The sequence below is a fragment of the Protopterus annectens genome, chromosome 2.part0 (genome assembly GCF_019279795.1).
Source record: "Protopterus annectens isolate FY-2018-M chromosome 2.part0, PAN1.0, whole genome shotgun sequence".
Taxonomy (NCBI): domain Eukaryota; kingdom Metazoa; phylum Chordata; order Ceratodontiformes; family Protopteridae; genus Protopterus; species Protopterus annectens.
In genome coordinates, this window is record NC_056728.1 from 322,291,037 (window position 1) to 322,316,488 (window position 25,452).

The 25,452-nt window shown below is 39.1% G+C and overlaps 1 protein-coding gene across 1 annotated transcript in view; it reads right to left on the minus strand.

Moving 5' to 3' along the window:
- Positions 1 to 25,452, minus strand: part of FBN2 (fibrillin 2) — a 2,449,070-nt gene that overhangs the window by 940,024 nt on the left and 1,483,594 nt on the right. The window contains exons 24-26 of the mRNA XM_044060803.1: positions 18,633 to 18,860; positions 18,054 to 18,176; positions 1,385 to 1,513 (exon numbers count right to left, since the gene is read on the minus strand). Of these exons, the coding sequence (XP_043916738.1) occupies positions 1,385 to 1,513; positions 18,054 to 18,176; positions 18,633 to 18,860 (480 nt within the window). The remainder of the gene's footprint in view (positions 1 to 1,384; positions 1,514 to 18,053; positions 18,177 to 18,632; positions 18,861 to 25,452) is intronic.

Here is a 25,452-nt window from a genome sequence, read left to right on the forward strand (position 1 = left end):
TTTAGGTTTATTTTTATTTGCTAGCATTAGTCCACAGAACCAGGAACTCATTCACAGTGGTGGAAGCTATTCTAGTTTTCAGTGCTCTGTACAATTACTTTTAGAATAAGTATTTCTACAACATTACAGTAAGACTTCACCAACAGGGGGTATGAGTTTAGCAGAAGAGGTCATTATTTGTACATAAAGATCTGTCTGAGGTCCACTCTGAACAGACATCAATTGCACAAAAATGCCATGAGAAAATGAAACATAAAAATCAAACTGAATGGAATAGCATTAAGATATCATTATGTGCCCAACTGTTACTGGCTGAAGTTTCAGAACACATTGAGAAGACCACTAGGGGGCTAAGGCCAGACATAATTTTTGTAGTGTGAACCTCCACCCCCCAAAAAAATACAAAACAAAAACAAAACAAGGAACCTTAATGAGTTGCTGCTCAGATTTACAGCAACCAGACCATGAAGAAAGCATGTAATGTTTACACTTGGAGCAAAGCATTTTGTTTTCTACTGCATTTTCCAAGGACCGAGTAACCACTACAGAAACAATCAGATGAGTAGGAGCGACCTTAGGTCAACTGGTGCCCTAGGCAAAAGGGCTCCATGGCATCCCCTACCACACTATCTGGTGCCCCCATCCTGGTCTATCTACACCAAATAAATGCTGGAAAAGTGCCCCTGCTACAGCGGTGCCCTAGGCATCCGCCTAGTTGGCCTATGCCTAAGGCCGGCTATGCAGATGAGAACTATGCCATTTTCGTAAGTTAACAATGCACAGCAGAAATGTGAACTTTGGATGCAGTCCCACTTCAGTTTTACTTACAAATGGGCACATGCTTCAGAAGGCTGAAAATGGCACATCTTGAAAACATTCAGTTAATACAAACCCACCTTTAAAAAAGGAAGTACAGTTTCAGTTTAAATTCAGACTGTACACAAATGACTGTATTTTCATAATTGGGATACAAACATAAAACTTCTTCATGACAGACATTGCAAATTCAGTGACTCCATTGGTGTCTAGTAGAGAAATGAATAGAACAAATTGACAAAAACACAGGAGACAAATGTCTGAAATGTTTTGTTCCCATTAGTACTGCTAGTTGTCCACCACAACCCCACAACATGTGCTTGTACGTGCTTGCGTATATACACACATATATATATATATATATATATATATATATATATATATATACACACACACACACACACACACACACACACACACACACACACACACACACACACACACACACGCACACACACACACCCTCACACACATGCCTGGGAAATGGATCATTTTAATCATTTGTGTAACAGATTGGGTATTCTATAATTGTTTCAATTGTTTCATAATTCAGCTTGGCATCCCTTACCCATGCAGTTTTTCATCATCATGAAGCCGCTCTCATAGCCTTCAAAGCACTCACAGTCAAAGCTGCCAGGAGTGTTAACACATGTGCCATGTCCACAAATATCTGGTGAGATGTGGCATTCATCAATGTCTGTCAGAAATACAACAACAATAGCATTACTTAATGTACATCATATATAAGAAGAGTCAAACATATGCATATAACATTTATTTTTCTTTGTTGACTAGGAATTCTGACCGGGCAAAAACATTTTCAGCAGAAGCTTGGGAAGTCAAGCTCCAACTGATATATTTAAGATACTCATGGCAAAACATGTTTTTACAAAAATACATTACAGACATAGTTCTTAAGACATCGTGATATGAGCTTGTAATTCTTCTGTAGTAACACTATATGAAGATAAAACAGATTGTTTTCTCTGCGGCGACATGATATTGAATTCCATGTACAAAACATTTAGTACGTAAACAGTTCACCTGCAATACATGTGACAAACAGACATTAGATATGACTTATATAGTTAAGGAGGGTTACAGTATAGATGTTAGGAATAAATAAAATTTAGGTGAGGTGTGTGAGACATTAGTTGGTAGGTAAATAATAATTAAAGGTTGAAAAGGAGAGGGACATTGTATTGCCGCTGTGTTTTAGATAGTGGGAGTAAGAACACTAAGGTACACACTGACATAGAACATGGTTATAACTGAGTGCTGGAGAGGATCTGAAGGAGACTGATAAAGTGGGAATGGCAGAATGAAACAAATTTAAATTAGGGATTAAGACTGGAAGGTAACTGAGGAGGAGCGGTAGATAGGGATTTTATGTAAAAGAGGATAGAAATGATAAAGGTTTAGGATATGAGCCGATAAAGGTGAGAAGCATGTACACAACCACACGTGGTTTAGGTATTGTTTTAGTACAGGCTTGAAAGTGGAGAGTTTCATGATATGTTTTAAGTATATCGGGATGGTGTTCAAGAGCTTAGATACGTAATGGCAGTATTGTGAGTTACCTACAGAATTATTAGATGTTGTGATTGGTAAGAGTGTATTGATTGAGCAAAGGTCTGTACCTGGACAGTAGTGCTGCAGGGTGTCTTTTAGCAGTGGACATTTTTCTGGTGCATATACAAGATTGTGTGCAGTAATAGTCTGTGAGTTTGTTAGATAGTTTTTTCTCAAGCTATTTTAATTGTTTCAGGGCTCTGCAATGTAAGTTTGGTGTGAAATTTGTTTACTTTATTGTAACAGGTGGAGAGTTTAGCTTTAAATGTAGCACTTAGGTTTGTAAGAGTAAGTGAGGCATATAGTAAGGCAGAAAAAGGTAAGTAGATGCTCGCGCTAGTCTTGCATTGTCTGAGAGGAAGTTTTTGGTTCTACTGAGGGAGACTGGATTCTGATGTGTTTTTTTAATGACTTGCAATATGTATTAGCCAAATTTAAGGTTATTGTCAATACGTACACACAGTTGTGTTGCCTGATGAGGTTATTGCAACCTATCGAGTTTCATAAGAGCATAAGTTTTTTTTTTAGCATTTAAAAGTAGATTTTCATCTTTTAGCCAAGTTCATTAGAAGTGAAAGAATTCTGGGTGATGCCCTGAAGTGTTGCTAAGGATGGAGACTGCACCTATAGTGGCTAAGTCATCAGCGTATTGAAAGATGCTAATGAGGTGGGTGGCAGTATGTAGTTCATTTATAAAAATGTTGAATAAGAGGCTTAATACTGATTCTTGTGGGATGTCTGACAGTGACTGCTTGCTGCCTGTTAGTCAGACAGCTATGGAACTGAGACAGAGCTGGGTATGATGGAGGTAAGAAAGTACAGTAAGAAAATATTGATGGGTTATGGTGTGAAATGCTTTTAGCAAATCTATGAATAATGAAGATACCAGGCTGCCATCATTCCTGTGTTAGTTTAATATACTGTTTCAGTTGAGGAGAGCAGTGGTAGTACTGTGGTGAGGTCAAAAACCATACCGGGTTTTACAGAGAAGGCTGTTAGAGTTAATGTACCAAATAAGTTATGAGTGTAATCATTTTTCTAGTACTTTTGATAGATGGGATAGGATGGCAGTGGGTCTACAGCTGGAAAGGCCTATTGATGTGACACAATTTTTTCCAGATAGATGGGACAAACTTCTCAGATATGGATTACTTTATCAGCATGAATTGAAAGCCATGGCATCAGCTGCTGTTTTAAGGTATTTATTTGGATGGTGGTTGGCAAGTAAAGAGGCTGTTTTTTGTTTCAGAAGAAGTTTTCTTGAAAGGAAATACAATTAATGTGACTGGTTAGGACAAGATGGGTGGGGGGACAGGTGAATTGACCCCTAACCGGGAAAAGCCGAAAGACACAAACAAACATTAATCAGAGTTATTATGGTCTGTATAAATTAGGAGTTGAACTGAGGTGGTACTGAGTCAATGGAAGTACAAGTAGAAGGAGAGGGCATGGTGGTTTGGCCAGAATGTGTTTGTTTATTTAATGATGACCAAAAATGTCTTGGATATTTTTGGAGTTTATATTTGAGGTTATACAGGTTTGTTTATCCATTTTAATGCAGTCCTTAGTGAGATATCTGAGATGAATAAATGCACAAAATATATTTTGGGTTGTGCCTTTATGTTACTCTTTCCAGGCTTTGTCCCTTTGAAGCATGATGTGCTTTTAGTTTTTTATTCATACAGGTGCTAGACTGTTAAAACTAGTTATAAAAGTTTCATTAAAATGTGAGATGGCAGCATCGAGTGGAATGGATTTTAATACGTTCCAGTTAAACTGTATTAATGTACTGATAAAAGTGTTTTGTTGGATTGGATATTGTAGTTTCTGATTGCATGGGTGGGAAGGTGATCCCTTAGTGTGTCTAGAAGGCATCCAAATGTTTGAAATTGTTTTATTTATTTACAAGAATAAAATCTAAACTAGAATGGCAGACATCTTTATTGAGTCTAGCTGTCTAAAGCTGTATAAGTTAATCGATTTTGAATGAATGTCATTGCTAATCAGCAGCCAGTCTACATTGCGGTTACCTAGTTTAACAATTTCTTGTTGACTATGGTGAGATATCCAGTGCAGGATATAATCTGCTGTTGAAATGTTGTTACCAGGTGGAATGTATGTAGCTGATATACAGAGACAGTTTCTTTTGCTGATTTCTGCATCATTAAATTTCAAGATCTGTACAGGGAGAGTTTTTTTTCTCATCGTTTTTTGAAGATAACGGCAACACCACCAGCATGTTTGCTTTTCCTATCAGGCCTGAGGATATTAAATACAGGGGGTGACTTCATTATCCAATATATCTTTCTTTAGCCAGGTTTCATTAGTAACTATAATATCAGGGGAGTATGCTGCGATATGCATGACTGTATTGGATTTTGTTACATATACTTCTAATATTCATGTTAAGGAGAAGAGGTTTAGATTCAGAAATAGATGGGAGAAGTAGATCTAGAAACACTTGAGTTGTATTGGCTGAGTTGCTGGGTTTGCTGTTTACTGGGGCCGGGGTGGGGGTAAATGTCACTGCTGAGTTTCTGGGTAGAATTGTTAAGTATAAAAGTGTAGAACCATTTATATTTTGTCTTAGATTTTACTGTCATTTTTGTTGATAAAGACTTTGACTTGATGTATCTATAGATCAAGAGGTCAGTGAAAGAATGGTAGAGGTGAGGTGAGATCTGAGGTGAGTTATGGCGTTATTAAACATTAAAATGCTATTCTTAGTGGATGGTGTCAAATAGTCTATGAAATTAAATATGAGCATAAGTTAACATAATGGCAGATGAATCACAAAGCATACTGTTATGTATCACATCTGAAGCCATGTTTTATAATGTAGTTTATATTAGTTCTTATCTTTTTTAAACACATTTCCTATTTTTCTGCTACCACAAATACATAGAAAAGAATAGATACAACATAAACTTTCAACCATTTTCATTTTGGGCTCTGAAAGGATTTAAGCTTTGCCAGAGTGATCTTAGAAAAACAATGTGGACTCCTTGTAAACTGCAATTTGGTTAATCTTTGACCATGTCCTGGTGAATGACAAGAAGGTAGTACAAACAAAAAAAAGCGTTAAGGATCAACAATCAAGCTAAAATGCAGTTTGTATTGGACAGGAAAGATTCAAGACCCCCCAGCATAGATAAATTAGTGATAGGGAAGCTGAGACCCACTGAATGAACAAATGTATGACTTATGAGCAAAGAGTAAGTAAACAATGCAGGCTTCCATAGGCAGAAGAGAAAACTGAAGGAAAAGAAGAGGAAGTGGAAAAAGCCACTGTTGTTTACTGGGATATTTAAAAGGGCTATGCTTCCGAGGTGAGTTGTACATGGGGACTAGAGAAAACATGGGAATCTGCACAGAATTTAGATGAGAATGCCAAACGAGAACAGATATAAAAGTAAAGGAAGCAAAGGCAGTCAGTGACAGAGTATTGCTAGAGAACATTGTTGTAGCAAGACTTCTACTGATACCTCAGTTGAAGGAAATAAAACAGACGCCATTTCATTTTCTGATGTGTTTATGGGTGGACAAAATGTAAACAGGCCTTAGAAAATACTGAGGCATTAAAAAAAAGTATTTCATTCTTTTCTTGAAAAAATAATATAAGTTCCCAAAGAACATATGACAAAGTGAAACAGGGAGGGAGTTTTACAGGAGAAAGTCTCATAAAAGAATCAGTTTGTAGGGAGCTCTCCCTATTAATTCTAGATAAGGTAGAGGGGGTCAGATGATATATCTATTTGGAGTCCAAATGAATGTACCAATTTGCTAGTATGTGTCCTAACAAGTTCATTATGTAAGTCCTTGGTGACCAGAGAGAGAGAGAGAGAGAGAGAGAGAGATGCACAGGAAGTGTATGTCAACTACTATAGTTCCCATGTTTGGGCAGGAGAGATGTTGGTGAATGTGACCTCTTTCCTGGGCACAGTACAGAAGTATTTAAAAGGAAAGATGATTAGGTTTCTGAAAGCTAGTCACTTACACTGTAATAAGCAACATGGCCTCACCAAAGGCATGTTTTCAATGTCAACTTGATCCAATATTCCTGTGGGGTCATAGAGGAGGTAGAGCAGGGTAATCCAATGGGGTATGATATAGCTACACTTCAGCAAAGCTTTCAAGTCAACACAGTTCAAGAGCAGACTGGTTGGGAAAATAGAGGGACAGTGGTTTCATAAAATGAAGTGAGTACACAATGACTGGGAAAAAAAACTTTAGTGAAGATGTTGAAAGGGCTAAGTTAAATATATAAGTGATTCCCAGGATGATCTTGGCAAATCCTGCATAGAGTCGTTGAGCTTCTTCAGTGGAGACATCTCTTGTTAAAGCAAGCAAGAAATAATGTACATGTAGTTGACACAAAGTAAGAAGGCCAATAAGGAGAGTGAAACCATCTACAGGATGATCCAGACCATCTATAGGCCTGGTTGCAGAAGTAGCAGCTAGTTATGTTTCCATGACAATAAAAACAAGGTCATTTGGTAGAGTAGGAGGAGTCCAGGATAGAGATATCATTATTGAGTAAATGATTTTATGCAGTTTAATAAAGAAAATGATCTGAAATCATCATAAGTCCTGAAACAAGACTATTGATTATGGACAGGATCATTACTGATCAAGTGTGGTGGACTATAGTTATCTGCTGCTTCTAGATACAAGTCAGTTTTGGTCTATAAGAGGAAAGCCATGACTAATAAACTTGGTTATCATTGTGCTGCACCATGATGATGTCAGAACAGGGGTATATCATTCACACATCTTACCTTGATCTTGAAAAGGCATCTGAACCTATCCCATATAAAGGGTTATAAACAAATTTAATAAGCCAAGCTTGCAGCCTTGTAGCTGGTACAGAGGATTAAGACTCTGAGCTTTTATCAAGCTGTTTCATGTACTATGAATAAAGGATTTGATTCCTTCCAGCTCTGTTTGTCTCTATGTGACTCTAAACAAAACACTTACACAGATTTTTCAGGTTGTTCATGAAAAAGAGACACTTGTGTCCAGTGAGCTGACCTGGTTACTAAAAAAAGCTGCTTGGTGGACTGCAAGCTGCCATCAAACAGAATCTTCCACAAAAACAAATTAAATCCACAGGGACAGCCACATACCTCGAGATACAAAAAGGAATCCAAATATATAGAAAAATAGAGACAGGCTGCAGGTCTCTTCCAAAAGCTTTATTTACAGATAACACAAGCGCTTTCACCAACTGGCTTCTTCAGGTGTATACAAGAACTAAAAACGTCCCTACATTTATACTATGTATCTTTCAATTATCCAATTGAGCACTTAAAGTGATACCAAACCTTAAAAGACTTAAACAGCACTTTCATACAAAATATATCTATATATATATATATATATATATATATATATATATATATATATATATATATGTATATATATGGGTCTACTTCAATTCATTGAATCCCATTTCGTCGAAATTTCATTTCACTGAAAGTTCATTACATCGACAAGCATTGTGGGGGGCTGTGCCCCCCCCCTACTATATATATCAACTCCAGGGTCGCACAACATTGGGGAAGGGGGCAAATGCTTGTCGATGTAATGAACTTTCAGTGAAATGAAAGTTCGACGAAATGGGATTCAATGAATTGAAGTAGACCCATATATATATATATATATATATATATATATATATATATATACATATATATATATATATATATATATATATATATATATACATGAAACTTTAAATAAAGCATGCTAATACTTCTTTACACATTAAAACATACTAAAATCTATAAAACACATACATCAATATATACAATTAAAAATTCAACATCAAAGTGACTACCTACGTAAAGCCCTATTTTTTAAAAAAGGTTTTAGTGGTACATGGTCATTTAGGCCATGCCCATAATCAGCTCTCAATTTAACTATCCATTTCAATTCCAAATTCTATGTTTGTACCCTAACATCACCACCCCTTATATTTTTAAAATATGTATCTATCACCCTAAAAACAAAATTATGTTCTATGATGGTTTCTTTAACATGTTTAGCCAAAGCATTAAACAGACTTCCTTTTTTAATATGATAAATATGTTCTCTGACTCTATCTTTTAACATTCTATCTGTTTTACCCCCGTAAAATTTGTTACAAATTTTACAAGTAGCCAGGTAAACTAAATGTGAAGAATCACATCTAGCATTAATACTAAAATTAAATATTCTACCTGTATGAGGATGTACAAATTCACCATCTGTATTTACATACTTACAGTACTGGCATTTAATGCAAGGTCTAGTGCCTTTATTATTATTAAATGAAACAAAATTTCTAGGGCCACACAATTGCTTTTTCAAGGATTTTTTATTCTTAAATGTGAACTCAGGAAATGCACCTATAAACTTACTTATTTGCCTATCTGACGTTAGAATATTCCAATGCTTGTTAATAATGTTCGTATAGCATCTAATATTTCTTGAATAACTAAAACATAATTTAAGTGATTGTGCTTTTTTAGCATGACCTTTAACACTATCTTCTGTCTGTTTAGAGAAATAGGGTTTGGCCCTACTGTGTCTCACACTTTTTACTGCATTAATACTACAATCAATTAATTTTTTATCATAACCTCTATCCAACAAGTCAGTTTCCACTGTGTTTAATTGCATCGCAAAGTCATCATCCATAGCGTTAAGCCTGGAAGCTCTAAATGCTTCATTTTGAGCCACATTTTTAAACATAAACTGAGGATGCATACTGTCCCTCCTAAGTAAACTATTAACATGACATTCTTTCTTAAACATTTTAATACTCAGGTCACCATTTGTGGTCTGCATAATCAAAACATCCAAGAAACTTATTTCTTTATTTGAAAAGTTCAAAGTAAACTTAAGGAAACTTGTTGAGGCATCAATATAATCAGCAAATCATTTTAATTTTTCAATAGAGCCCCCCCCATATCATAAAAAGGTCATCTACAAATCTGCGGTAGAACAATATATCTTTTATAAAATAATTTTTCATAAAAAATTCTTTCTCCCATTTTAACATTACCGCATTGGCATAGCTGTTTGCACAAGACATTCCCATAGCAATGTCTTGGCATTGCCAACAAATCTTGTCTTTGAATACAAAGACATTGTTCTCTAAAACAAGATTCAATAACTTACATATCAACTCAATCTTATTGCAATCATAATTCCCACTATTTTACATTAAATCAGCTACACTCTTAATTCCATAATCATTGGGTATAACTGTGAATAATGATGCAACATCAAATGTAACAAGCAATACTTGTTTACTTGTGATGTCTTCACAGAACTCATATAAGTCCTTAACAAATTGTTCAGTATCCTTAAGAATGTGGTCCGAGGTATTTATAAGAATTCTCAAAGATTTTCCAAATAAATTGAAATTGCCTCAGTACACCAGTTCCTACCAGACACAATTGGTCTCATTGGTGGATTATCTATGCTTTTATGTAGCTTGGGTAATCCTTGTATCATGGGGATAGTAGGTTTAGCAATAAGAAAGTATTGAGATAGAGTTTCCCATCTAAAATGTTATTATCTACCATCAGTTTTAACTGTTCATGTACATGTTTAATCATTTTGTTAACCTGTAACAAAGTGACAGGTTTATAAAAAACTCTATCATCCAAGAGAAGAAACATTCTCCTATCATAATCTTCCTTGTCTAAGACTACTATGGGTCATCCTTTGTCAGCAGGACATATCATAATAGAGTTATTAATTCTTAAATTTTTCAAGGCAGTACATTCATCCCTAGTTAAATTGTGCCATTTATTCTTATTGCCTAGCATTTCCTGTTCATACATTTTTTTGTATACATCATCGATACATATTTTTTTCAAATACAGAAATCAATGGATTCGTGTTAGGTATAAAACAGCTGGGTTTACTATACACATATTCACTATTCATATTATCATTCACAAACATCACTTTCAACATAAGGTTTCTAGCAAACATTTTGTACCAGCTCCCTTACCAGAATATGAAGCAAAAGAACAAACTGATCCACCTCCACAATATCCAGTTGTTCCTATAAAACCATTACCATTTGTTAGAGATCCTATCGAGACTAGGTCTCGAACACGTAATTTAAAAGGGGATATTAAATTATATCAAATGAATGGAAATTCATGGGCTATGAGTGAAGAAGAGATATGCCCACTCATAGAAGTACCAAATCCTCAGGCAGGACAAGAAGGGCAGAACCCAACTCTCTTAATATACAGACCGTGGACACCGGAAGACATCCTGAAAGCCACAGAGGGAATTCCCCATCTAAAAGTTAATTTTAGAAAGTTCTTAGAAGACTTACAGGGCATGAGATTAAGTTATCACTTAAACGGAGAGGAAGTAGAAAAAGTGGTCAGACAAATAGTAGGTCCAGATTGGCACATGATCAGTGGCAACTGGAATCCCCGTGACGCTGCACTTAGGCCCCTCCCACATAGCAGCGCAGTACTAGACAACAGAGTGAAAGGTCTGACAGACCGAATTTCTGAGAAATGGAAGCCAAGGGCAGACTGGACTTGCATTAATCAATGCATCCAACAAAAAAGTGAAACTGTTGATAGATATTTTTCCAGAATATTGGAATGTTTTAACAATCACTGTGGAATGCAAGTGCCTGAAGATCAGACACAAGATTCCCCATATGAGCAGCAGTTAAAGAATGCATTTTTAAAAGGCAGTATTGCACCCATAAGTAGTTTTATTACTAAACACATGGTAGACCATCGTACAAGCAGATTACAATCACTGCTTGAATATGCTAGACATGCCGAAAGGCATTTTAACAATAAAAAGAAAAAGAAAGCCCAAGTATTTGCTGTGGAAGATGGAGAGGTTTATTTAGTACAGTCTGGACAAAAGGGCAAAAAGAATGCCCAGGGAAATAAATAATCTGATCAGTGATCAGAGGACTTTGAAGGGAGAAATAAAAGAGGTGAGTGCTTCAAATGCGGGAAAAAAGGACACATGGCAAGGGATTGCAGGAAAATTAAGAAGGCAGCAGTGGAAGACAAAAACGATGAGGGTGAGGACTGACTAATGAAAGTCAGGAATCAATAGATTGGAATAATAGAGAAAAGATAAATGACAATGTGATAGAAGGAGCAGAGAATGTGATAATAGAGGAAGTGCAGGAAGCTACCGATAATGAAGAAAATGAAATATTAGACCTAGCCTTATTGAGTTTAGAACTCTATTTGGCTGACACAAAACCAGAAGTGGCACTCCTGGTAGAAGGGAGGGATGTCAAATTCTTGTGCGATTCAGGGGCATCATGAACCCTGGTACACCCCTCCAAACTACCAGAAAATTCAGAATCACATGACTTTATACTAGTAAAAGCAGCTAATGGACAGCTGTATCGGGAGCCTCTCTCCCATAACATTACAATAACAGATCCTGTTTCAGGATTAACCCAGAAAAGCAAAATTGTTGTTTCTGCAAAATGCCCAGTGAACCTTTTGGGCAGAGATCTTATGCAACTATTAGGCATAGCAGTAGTTCCAACCATGCAGGGTATGGAAGCACAGCGACAGACCAATACTTTTGCAGTGCAAACGGAAGGTGAGACATTTTACTGGTACAGCCAGGACCTAGTTACGACTGGCCCTGGAGCAGTAACTGAAGAGTTAATGAATGTGGCTATCAGTAAGTTCCCCTCCCTTTGCATTGACATACAACACCTGTTGCACTGTACTCTGTATTATTGTAATACACCAGGACCTGACAAAGAATATGAACAAGAATTGTTTAAAAATCATGCAAACAGATTAGTACTGTGTAATTTGTACTGGGACATGAAAGGGAACAGTGTAGTTAGCTGTTCATTACCCCAGGAGTTCTTTTCACTTTACAAATCAAATCTAATGCCGCATGTTAGTTTAACTAAGGAGGAAGGTTTAAAATGGGTAGACCTAGGAGAAAAAGTTACAAAATGGGAAAAACAGACAGAATCAGAACTATCAGATCAGGGAATACAAAGACAGAAACTGAACTGGATAACACAAACACATCCAGCTGTACACTTACAGTCCAGCAAAGACAGCTGAGAAGCCCTCTTATTAGAAGAGAAAGAAAAAGCTTTGTTGGACATACCAGAAACTCTCTGGTCAACAGGAAAATCAACGTAGGACTAATTCGCACAGCAGGACCATTTACTATCACGCCAAAGTCAGCATTTAGACCACAAAAGAGACAGTACCCCTTGAGAAAAGATGCAGAGGCAGGTATTAAACCTATCATAGCAGCTTTGCTTAAGAAGGGAATACTGGTGGAATCTCCCGATTCACCATGTAACACACCCTTATTCCCAGTTAGAAAAGCAAACGGAGAATGGCGTATGGTCCAAGATTTACAAGCTGTAAATGATGCAGTAATACCAAGAGCACCTACGGTGCCAGATCCACATACCTTGTTGAATGATTTAAAACCTCAACAGAAGTACTTTTCTGTGGTAGATATCAGCAATGCATTCTTTTCGATACCGATGCACCCTGACAGCCAGTATTGGTTTGCATTTACATTTCAGGGGAAGCGGTATACATATACGCGACTACCACAGGGTTATAGTGAAAGTCCAACAATATTCTCACAAGAGATGGCAAGTAATTTAGCGGGATTTATCCCACCGAGAGGTAGTCAAATTTTACTTTATGTTGATGACATCCTGCTGGCCGCTCCTACCCAGCAAGATTGTAAGGAAGATACTGTAGCATTATTAAAATTCCTAGCAGTTGAAGGACACAAAGTAAGCAAAAATAAATTGCAGCTTTGGAAAAAACAAGTGAAATACCTTGGATATGTAATATCCAAAGATGGCAGAACATTAGATGAGGACAGAAAAGTAGCGATCTTACAAGCACCAAAACCCTTCCTGGGTACGACTAATTTTTGTCGGAGCTGGATCCCAAACTATGCCTTGGAATCTGCACCTTTAACCGACCTGATTTTTAAGAAGCCTATGGCAGCACAAGATTTAATACAGTGGACACCAGAAGCAGAATTAACTTTCTGCAAGCTGAAACAATTGATAGCATCATCATTAGTTTTAGGATTACCAAATTATCACAAACATTTTTTTCCAAACTGTAGATTGCAAGCAAGGTTATATGACATCAGTATTGACTCAACAGCATGGGGACAAACAATGCCCCATTGCTTATTATTCATCACAACTAGACCCAGTGGCGCGGTCTCTATCCCACTGTGTACAAGCAGTAGTTGCAGCTGCAATGGCAGTGCAGGCTTCAGCCTCAGTAGTGTTATTCCACCCTCTCACATTGAGAGTGCCTCATGCAGCCGCAATCATTTTACTGCAAGAAAAAGGAGCATATCTTTCCCCTGCTAGGCATCTTTCTTGTATGACTATATTGCTGAGCCAACCTCACATGACAATTGAATGATGTACTACTTTGAATCCGTCTACCTTGCTCCCAACTCCTATGGATGGCACACCCCATAACTGCCTGCAGGTAATTGAGCAAAAGACACTGCCTAGAAAAGACCTCATGGATGTTCCCTTGGATGATGCCAAGGTGACATATTACGTGGATGGCTCATGCGAAAGGAGTCCTACAGGACAGAACCTAACAGGTTATGCAGTAGTTTCTGATACTGAGATTGTAGAAGCGAAACCTCTACCACATAACTTATCTGCACAAGCAGCAGAGTTGATTGCCTTGACACGGGCATGTACCTTAGCAAAGGGTAAAAGCATAAATATTTTTACAGACAGCCAGTATGCTTTTTCTACTGTACATGTTTTTGCACAGCAGTGGAAGAATCGAGGAATGGTGACATCTACTGGCAAACCGATTAACCATGCACAGTTTATTTTAGATTTGTTAGATTCTATTCAGTTGCCTCAGAAAGTAGCTATTTGTAAATGCATAGCTCATACAAAACAACAAGATAGGATTTCAAAAGGCAATGCGAGAGCTGACACAGCTGCAAAGCAAGCAGCCTCAGAAGCATTTCTTTTGAATGAGGAATTACAACCTTCTGAGATTTTAGACTTAGAAATGTTGAAAACAATGCAGACACTTACTACACAGGTTGAAAAACAAAAATGGAAAAGACGAGGAGCAATTCTCAAGGAAGGGCTGTACATCTCAAAGAGGGAAAACCAATATTACTGTCTAATTTATTTAGATATGCAGCTTTGTTGAGCCATGGGCAGAGCCATGTCTCAACAGGGGGGATGGTACAGTTAGTGAATCGGGTGTTCGCTACGTATGGGTTTTCAAACTACACTAAAAAATTTTGCCTGTCATGTCACACTTGTAATAAACATCATGCACAAGGGGCGTTAAAGCCCTACACCACCATATCCGTTTCATACTATCTGTATGGATTTCATAGAATTGAACAAATGTGAAAACAAAAAGTACTGCCTTGTCATTGTAGATATGTTCTCCAAATGGGTGGAGGCCTTTCCGACTAGTAAACCAGATGCAGCCACTGTTGCAAAGACCCTAGTTAAAGAGATTATTCCTAGATCTGGCATACCGGAAAGGATCTACAGTGACAATGGTACACATTTCGTTAACCAAACTATACAACAGCTAAGTCAGTATTTTGGGATTTCTTTAAAACATCACTGTGCATATCACCCTAGCGGTGAGAGGTGGTACTTGCGCTTTAATCAAAGACGATTGCTGTTTGTTCATTCCCGACAACAAGCACGAAATTAATGATCATTTGGAAGTGATCCAACAAGTGTCAGACATGACCAGGCCAGGCCCAAACCCACTGATGGACTTTTTTCAGAATTTGTTTGGGGGGGGTGGGGTTCCATCCTAATGAACATCCTGATTGCCATTTGTGTGGGATTACTATTGTTAGGAGCATGCATTTGCTGTGGAATTCCCTGCATGAAAAAATTAATCAAAGATTTTATAGATATGTCAGTTTCTGAGACTTTGTATCAAAGTACTGAAATTGAAGAACTGTTGAAAAAGGAAACACTTTCATAAGTTTAAACTGAATGACTCTCTTAGCTGCAAATCCTCAAAGGAAGAGGTTAGGAGAAGAAACAAACTGTTTATGCTTTTGAAATAGAGTAAAAAGTATTAACAAGGGGGAAATGTTAGAAAAATATGTATTAACATATGTGTGCAATGCTTATTTTAGTAAGGGAAGATTAACACGTTTTTATTCTATATGCAGCATTAGTTTTATTTGAAACTGAAAATATGCTTTTCTGAAATTGTGCTTTCTGACACTGCAAGATGCACTCTGACCTAGTTTGCTAGCACAGCAAAATACATGTTTATGCCTTGGAAATGTATTGGAAAGCAGGTGATTTTCTGCTAGGTCAGGAAATTAAAAGGAGAATAATAATAATTTCTATAGATCCATTCATTATGGACAATAAGCTCTGTTCGTGTTGATGAAAAAGTGCACAAGCTGCAAGATAATTAGATATTATGAACAATAAACTGCTTCAAAAATCTGTACTTGCATTGTGCTTAAATTAGCCATAGTACCTAGACTTGTAACATCATATAACAAGAAAGTTATAATTGACCGGTAGTCGTCAAGGCCATCCTGTTTACTGTAAAAATCTTTTTTAAACTTTGAAGAGTCAGCTAGAAACGTGAGAAATATCTGTAAAGTAACAGAATTGTGAACTGGTGATCTGCTACGTCAGTTGTAGTGGGCAATGTCTTGAAAGAAAGGTATAATAACTGTGACACTTCCTGATTTAGTCAGATAAACTCTGTAACTGCATTTTTTGTCTCATTGCGCAAGAATAAAGATACCTGAACTGAACCTTATGCTTTTGGTCTTTTTAAAGTATTTTTCTCTAACACATTTTAATATTTAAAACTACTTTGGTGATATCAGTGTCCATTGTAGGAATAAAGGATAACCCTTTTTCCAGAACTTTGAGCTCATTATCCAACAAAACATATTGTGATAAATTTATAACTAACTTTTGTTGTTTAAAAATGCTTTCTTTATGGTGCATGGACTCACCATACTGTCCGTTTGTTTCCTTTTTTGTCTGGTTGCACTTCTTCCCCTTATCTGAGACTGGCTCTGACAATCTCTTCCTCTGCTGTTTGAGCGGCTCCTGGTTGGTAACGAAAATTGCAGACCCACTGGTCGAGAACCCTCCAAAAAAGGAGAGGCAGGATGAAGTTCTTCATCAAATTCATTTTGTATGCTTCCATTTGTTCCATTATGCACTTGTGCCTGGATAGTAACCGTTCTTTTCCTATTGACAATATTGTCAGATGGAGCCAGGTTACAACCTAACTCTGCAGTCATTGAACCACTCCCCTCAGAAGTAAATTGTGCCTCGTCACTTTTCTGATGGATCAACACAGGTAAATCAGTTTCTTTGTTTATAATAACATTGTTAAATGACACTGATTCAGCTGTACTGGTATTTTTAGTAGGAAAACTATTTTCCTGCTTAGCAGAATTTACATTCCTCGGCCACATAAACACATGGCCATTCAGGAAATCAGTTCTATCTCTTTCTAATTTCTTTAAATTAATTTGAGTCAGTCTGCGCCCATACACAGACACATTATCAAGGATGTCATTTACTGGTTTCATAAGAATAGTTGACTCATATTTTTTATACAAGTCGAGGTACTTAGTTTTTACTGTTGACAAAATGTTTAATTCTTCCTGCTCAGCAGCTTCCGATAGCAATTTTAAGTACCCCAGACTTGTTTGTATGTTCAGTTTTTGCCAGGCACTCAACAATATTGGATCGCAATTGGTCTGAGCTGGCATTTTTAAAATTCTCAAGCACCTCGGTATGATATTTTGTTCAAAGCATAATTGCAAATGATATTTCTCATACTGTGTTCAGTTAAGCCTTAATAGTTCTTTTTCCAAAGAGAACAGTTCACTTTTCAGTGCTATAAAATCTATTTCAGTCATTTCATCAAACTCAGACACATTTTTTCCATGTAACAAAGGATTATTCTTTTCGTTCACCTTCATGATAAAATTGTTCACATTTTTATCAGTCCATAGAGTGTTACTTGAGGGGTTATAATCCAACTATATATTCTCAATTCCTGTAGCCATTTCCTGGTCTCCGTGTGTAAAAAACAAACAGCAATTCTTCCACAAAAACAAATTAAATCCACAGGGACAACCAGGTACCTTGAGATACAAAAAGGAATCCAAATATATAGAAAAATAGAGGCAGGCTGCAGGTCTCTTCCAAAAGCTTTATTCACAGATAACACAAGCGCTTTCACCATCTGGCTTCTTCAGATATATACAAGAACTAAAAACTTCCCTACATTTATACTATGTATCTCTCAATTATCCAATTGAGCACATAAAGTGATACCAAACCTTAAAAGACTTAAACAGCACTTTCAAACAATATATATATATATATATATATATATATATATATATATATATATATATATATGTACATGAAACCTTAAATAAAGCATGCTAATACTTTTTTTACACATTAAAACATAGTAAAATCTATAAAACACATACATCAATATATACAATTAAAAATTCAACATCAAAGTGACTACCTACGTAAAGCCCTATTTTTTAAAAAAGGTTATAGTGGTACATGGTCATTTAGGCCATGCCCATAATCAGCTCTCAATTTAACAAAAATGTTACACTACCTGCACAGTTTCTTTCTTCCAAGTCCAGTGCAAACCCATTGTTACATTTACATTTGAAGCTGCCAATAGCATTTCGACATCTTCCATTAGCACAGATAGGGAATGCTTTGCATTCATTAATATCTACCAAAGGAAGGGAAGGGAGACATGTTAAGAAAAACAAAGTAGTAATTGATACTTTCAGAAATTCTATACCATACAGAAAGCTTACTAGTTAATTAACCCTGATATGATAGGTAGCATATTAATAAATCATTTTGTTTTATACTATTGTTTTGCTCACAGTTTCTGATTGGGTATTAGAAATCACCAGGACACATACTTTATTCCTTAGGTAAAGCTGCAAGAGCATTAAAAGTCTGCCCAAACCTTTCAGTTTCTACCTTTATGACTGATATATCAGCAAAGAGATCACAAATATCTGTCATATTAAATAAGTGTAAAAGACTGGTCATATGCTGTTATTTAAGCATTGCTTATTCTGACGACCAAGTAGAGATTTTTTAACTTTTGTAGCTATATCTCTAGTCCCGGTATAACTTGCATGTGCAACATGGCACTCAATTATGAACACATTACCTTTATAGACTGGTCGACCAGTGAGAACATCTCCCCTTCTAGCAAAACCTGGGCCTCTTGGGCATAAGTCCTCATACTCATCAGTGCCACGCTGTGGGCATTCCTCACAATCTACACCCCAAGCAGCTCCAACAGAGCAACAGCAGGAATCCATTCGAAATTTACCAATCACGGGTTCTGAGCATTCCTCCTCCTCCCATGTCAGATAGCACTGCTCCACACGGATATCTGGAAAAGATGAGGGAACAACACTCAGATCTGACAAAAAATATCTGGCTGAAATGTAATCTTGGGACAGTAGACAGTATACAGCTAAAAAAGTACAGATGCTTTTACTTTCCTAAGCATGCTTTGGGAGGGGGTCTCTCTGCAAAAAAAACGTAAATGCAGATTCAGTAAGAAATGCTGGCATGGATACTACAAGCTCATATTCACACACGCACACATATGCACACACACACACACACACACACACACACACACACACACACACACACACACACACACACACACACACACACACACACACACACACACACACACACACACACACCTGCTAGTTGTAAAAGTACCCTTGCTGCTTTCTGTGAGCGAACTCTGTAGCCACTTTTAACTTACAAGCATCTGTCTGCAAACTCTTCATGAGTGAAACCAATAACTATATCCAGTTCATCTCCTAAGGTATTCTAGACCACCATATGTTCTAAGGCTCAGTGATGGAAGCAGAAGGCCTAATTGCCTCTTGAAGATCTGTTGTATTCCATTAGCACCCACCCTGGAGGGCATTACATGAAAAAATGGGCTATCTGATCAATTGTTCTGCATTTGTTTGATTGTTAACTTACATAATTATTTTTATGTTTTTGGTGTAAAATAGTTCCTTTGCTAAGGTGGCTTGGTATATGTAATTGATGGGGATGCATTTTGAATGCAAAGCATCAAAGTTATAAATAAAATAATTTAACCAATAAATAATTTGTCTTCTCAACACAATACTTACTGATATATTAAAAGGAAATACTGGTGGAAAAAAGAGGTCTTTGTCCATAATGTTTAGACAATATTAGTAGGTAGCTAGAAAGAATTGCAGATTAACTGTCATTACTAAGTTTTAGTACAGTATTTAGTTTGTTTATATCTTTAGATGAAAGTATTATGATATGGTTTTGGGGCATGCTTGGTACGGGGTAAATATCGGTATAAAGACATTTTTTTTTGATAGTACATGCATTCAGTGTCATGGATATCCAGTCTTGTTTTAAATGGGCTGTCTTTGTAAAGTGACCCTTTGGAATTGTTACTATCTAGTGGGGGTTATTATACTTGTTTGCCCTGTCTAGTGGGGGTTATTATACTTGTTTGCCTATCTTCGAATTGATTAATAATGCATTACACATTAATGCTTATAGTAAATTAAGGAAAAAAAATAAAGGTTATAATTGTGCCATTTCTACAGAAGAAAAACAGCAAACTGGAACTCTGTAAGCTACTTTCCTACTTTTATCTTAAGTGATATATCTATTTATCTGACAGAGGAATGCATATTAAATTTGACATCAACTAAGTTAGCACACATATTATCTGACTTCATAAAAATAATGACAGGAATGATAATGGCCTACATGAGTGACTAAAAATCTGATACCAGTGGACATCAGGCAATCATCAGGGTACTGGTGCTTAAGGCTGCACAGCTTTAAAGTATGTTATGACAATGAACAAATGTAGTCATGGTTAGGGAGACAAGATATATCAATATTTAGGTTTTAAGTGACTCTAAAATCTTATTTTGTTATTTCATTAACTGAATGGGTATTTTCAACATCAAAAAAAGTTAGCAGATCCCAGAATATATTAAATTGGGAGGGTGAGAGGGTGGCCTAATGGTGAAGGTGTTTGTCTTACAAACACAAGGTACAGGGTTTGAATCTCACAGGGGATAATTGGCTAGGCTTAAAATGTCACGCAAGGGCAGTTAGCCTAGTACTAATCTATGAATCCAAAAACAGGACAATAAAGGTTGACATAGTTTGGGATGTAGCAAGTTCTTTTTCAATATGTACTCTAAACCTTTGCCCTGCTATGTACTCCCCCACATCAGTGGTGGCTTGAACCCTATGGTTAGAGGCAGCATTAGGTAAAATTGAGCCCTAAGCAAAGGTTCCATGGTGCCTGCCTGCTGCCCTCCAATGCCCTTCTCACTGACCTCCCATATAATTCAGATTTGATTTAATTTACTTATTTATTTTGGACTTTCTCACACTATCCCCGGGATTCATGAACCTTGCGCCAGGCGCCAGCATAGCGTCGGCGTTATAACGCCAAATATGGCTGCTTAGCGATTCAGGTATGAATGAATTCCACGTGCACTACCGGCGTCGACCGTCCCGCCCGGCGTAGGTATGCAAAACACACTGTGTGCGGTATTGCACCATGCAAATGAGGGCAAATAGCGATCCACGAAGTGGCGCAGGCGTAGCGTAAAGGCACGGCAATGTAAACCAAAAAAAAACGGTTTACATTTACCCAAACATACCGGAGGAGTAACGGAAGGCTGTCAAAGTCAGGTATCATATAGGTGCAATATGCCAATGTGGAAAGGCACCGAGAATGTCCAAAGAAAATATGCACAAAATGTAAAAATGACATAAATGGCGCGTCGTAGAAAGAACAGCAGACCCGGGATGTGTGCACAGAAGTTGTAAAGCAATGAAATAATATGATAATGTCGAAAAGAGCATTAGAACACAAATCAGCTGCACAGCCACCACACACCATAGTATGTATGTAAAGCTGCAACCCCAGCGCAATGGTTGTCAAGGAGTGGAGGCGGTGTCCGGCCGTAACCAGGTATTAGTAGTCAATTCCATGCAAATGAGGCAGATAATAGTGAATCGCAAAACGGCCAGCGTAAGGATGGAGCAAGCGGCGTGGCGATACGACACCGAGGAGTGGCCTACGAGATACATGTCAACCACACAGGGTGTGCCACTGTAGGAGAAAGGATATTGGAGGACAGCAAATCTGGGCTGTACAATGCACATCACAGCATCAGGACTGGCGTGTTAGGAAATAGATGAGCTGACAGTACAGAATGCGCGTACAAATGCATGTGCACGAGGATGACTACGTTCTCGAAACCAGTCATGTGACGGCCTCACCGGCAACAACCAGGGATATAGGAAGGTAATGCGGAGAATACGAGGAAATGCGGAAGCAGTGTAAATGTATCCGTAACGAGCAATTAACACCAATCAATGCAGGAAGGGCAAACGCCGGCAGCTGATAAGTCTGCATGCAGACTCCTGCAGAACGGGAAAGGGAAGGCATATGAGAGCAAAGATAATAGGGGATGTAGTACAAATGCAAAGAGCAAAGAACCGAAATAGCACAGCCAAGTACAGAGGTAGCATAACTGCGGCCGCAGATAAAATGCATCATATGCCATGTGCCTGCAGGATGCAGTAATGTAAGATGCCAGGCGAAGGCAATGCAGGCAACTGTAATGTAACACTACAGGCAGTACCGTTGCAGCTGCAAGCGTAAAACCACGGAAATAATCCATGGATAGGGCCGCACAGACACACCCAATGACTTCACCGGGTATACAGCACAACAGTAATAAATGTGAATGCACAACACACAGCGATTTCCCAAACGCCGCACCGTAGGATGTAAACAGACGGTGCACTTTTAACATGTATATGCTGGTTGCCGCCGTGGTCGTTCTCCATAGCTATGTGGCAGAGACAGGCGGAGTTGCGGAGGGTGGTGCCGACAACTACCGTGAGGCCTCACAGGAGAAGGAGAGTGTTCAGACCAAGGGTGACCTACCAGGGGCTGCGAGACCTGGAGATAGTAGAGCGCTACAGGGTGGACAGGGACACGTTACAGCAAATAGTGGAGCTGTGCCGGCCGCGCCTGAGAACAAGAGACAACAGAGGGGGGCCCATCCCAGTGGACACAAAGGTATGTGTGAGCTTGCGAATACTGGCTACAGGTACCTTTCAAAGGCCCACCGGGGACATAATGGGCATCTCACAGGCATCAGCATCCAGGGTACTACACCAGTTCCTGGATGCCATGTTACCACATGCCCATGAGCACATAAAGTTCCCCACATCTCAGGAGGAGTTGGCTAGCAATATCGCCGCTTCCACCGTGTGGCACAATACCGGAGGTCCTGGGTGCGATAGACTGTGCGCACATAGAAATCAAGTCACCACCTGGGGAGCAGGGTAGACGCTACATAAACCGCAAGGGATACCCCTCCATCAATTGCCAGGTCGTGTGCAATGCGCAGGGCATTATCATGGATGTGTGTGCTGGCAGCCCTGGAAGCTACCACGACTCCCATATCTGGCATGCCTCACAGCTGTATCAGGTATTCGCCAGTGGGGACATCACACAAGGTCACCTTGTGGGGATGCTGGCTACGCACTGGAGCCGTGGTTGTTGACACCCATCAGAGATGGACACACATACATGCACGAACGCCATAATGCGGCGCACGCACAAGCGAGAATAATCATAGAGCGTGTGTTGGGATCTTGAAATCACGGTTCCGGTGCTTGGATACATCCGGTGGAGCCTTGCAGTACTCTCCAGGCACAAGTGCCCACATATTCATAGTATGTTGTATGCTACACAATATGATTCTGCGGAAACAGCTGCTGCAGGGACATAATGCCGGAGGGCCACCAAGCCCGCCACAACTGCCAGGGCAAGCACAGGCACAGGGCGGGCGGCGCGACGGACACACTGAGCGAGCCCCAGTAGGTAGACAGAGGTGTACCCAATATGCCTACGCCCTGGCAAAGACGGAACGATAGCACATACTTTGACAGTGTAGGCCCCATGGACTGACACCTCCTGACCTGCACACACAGTAAAATGGACGCCACACAAACATGTCCGCCCGTAATGTGTACCGTATGCGGACGTATGTGTGACTCCAACAAAGGCACCGCCCAAACACTGCACACCCAATAGCCAGCAGAGCATGGAACGCCAACACCTCAACGCACGCCGGTTCAACAGCACACGGCGTAGCCATATGCTGCCACTATCGCCGCAAGTCGACCACACATGTACGCATGTGCATACACAGATACGGAAATACATAGCAGTACACATGTAGAAATATATGTACGCATACACAGATAGAAAGTACAACAGGGTAATATGGAACCCAGGGATGCAAGTTCACAGATAAGTAAGACGCGAAATCACCACATATTAAACATAGTGACCGACAACCCGATCATCCTGGAGGGTGGGCAGGGCAGGTAACGCCAGCCATGGAAATGTTAACCTGCATCAATACATATCCGCGTGTCGGGATGGTCACCAGTCCACGGTACAGTAACGGGATATGTGTAGGGTCACCACCTGTCCCACGTTGTGAGGGACAGTCCACCTTTGGGCAGTTGTGTCCTGCAAAAACATTGACAAAATGGCAAATGTCCTGAGATTGTAGGACAAAACCATTTCCCATAATTACTTCATTAGGTGCAGAAAACAGTTATTTTGTAGAAGAAACATCTAAATATGATAATAAACAGAATAAGCAACTGTAATGCTACAGCTTTGTATTCCGTCAAAAAAGTGAATCGCTGTCCTTTGTACTGGCCGTGGGTATGTGTTGGCATGCAAAATCTGACGTTTCTACTAAATATGTCCCACTTTGGCCATTTGAAAAGGTGGCAACCCTACATATGTGCGTGTCATATCCATAGGACATGAGTGCGGAGATACACGCCGCCACCGGCGATGCGGCCAACGTAGGTATTGTGGTCAACCGTCGGTGCGAAAGCGGAAAGCATACCAGTGAAGTGTACGACATTATGAGGAACGTACCTCATTTGGGGTGTAAAACAGTTCATGTTCCTCGCAGTTCCTCCAAGTTCCACATTGAAAATGTCTCTCAAACATCCATTGTTAGGAATGTATATAAATGACATCCTGGTAAATAGAATGTTACCATAGTAAGTTAGTAAAGGTTCTTCACTGTAAGTAAATCAGCATATCATAATCAACCTATGACCTACTTAGCTGAAGTTGTCACTATGCCATTACTATGTGTTCCACATTATGCCCATGTGTTTCACATTACTACTGTGTGTGTTCCCCACTCCGGAAATAGAAGGTTGACAGCCATGGCGGCAATATGTGTATGTGTGAGGTGAGGTTGTCGTGTGTTCCGCTGTGTGTGTGTAATGTGTGTGCCAGTGTAAACTGTGTATGAAGGTGACATGTCACAGGCGGAGTGTAATAACAGGCGTAGGCATACAGTACAGGAACCATAGGCGTATGTACAGCAGTACCCACAAAGTAGTACTGACATCTCCTCAGTGGCTATGCGTGGCGGCGTAAAATGATGCAAAGCGCAAATGTCCCAAAGTGTACCACAGGGCCATAGCAAACAGGAGATGCAAAGGACGCATGTACAAACCACGACCGTAGGTATGGCGGCCATAACGTAGACTCCACACGGTCCGTCGGCAGCGTTACACAGCATCAGGCATGTACGGCGAAAATACGAATGTGCCATCCCGGCACCGATCGTGAACACTCACGGTCCGGTAAATACCGCGGTGTGTTCCACGACCGTGACGTAAGCAAGAGGCACACGAATAGGAGGCTACCGGTAGCATACAGTCCGCCCCAAGTATAGGACCACAATCACCGTAACTATCAGCGACAAAATGCCAATGGATGGTAGGCACGGACGAACATCCGCAGATATATAACCGATGTGAAGGAGGAATACGTGCAGGAAGCACACATGCAGGCGATACCGACAGCAGACGACATCAAC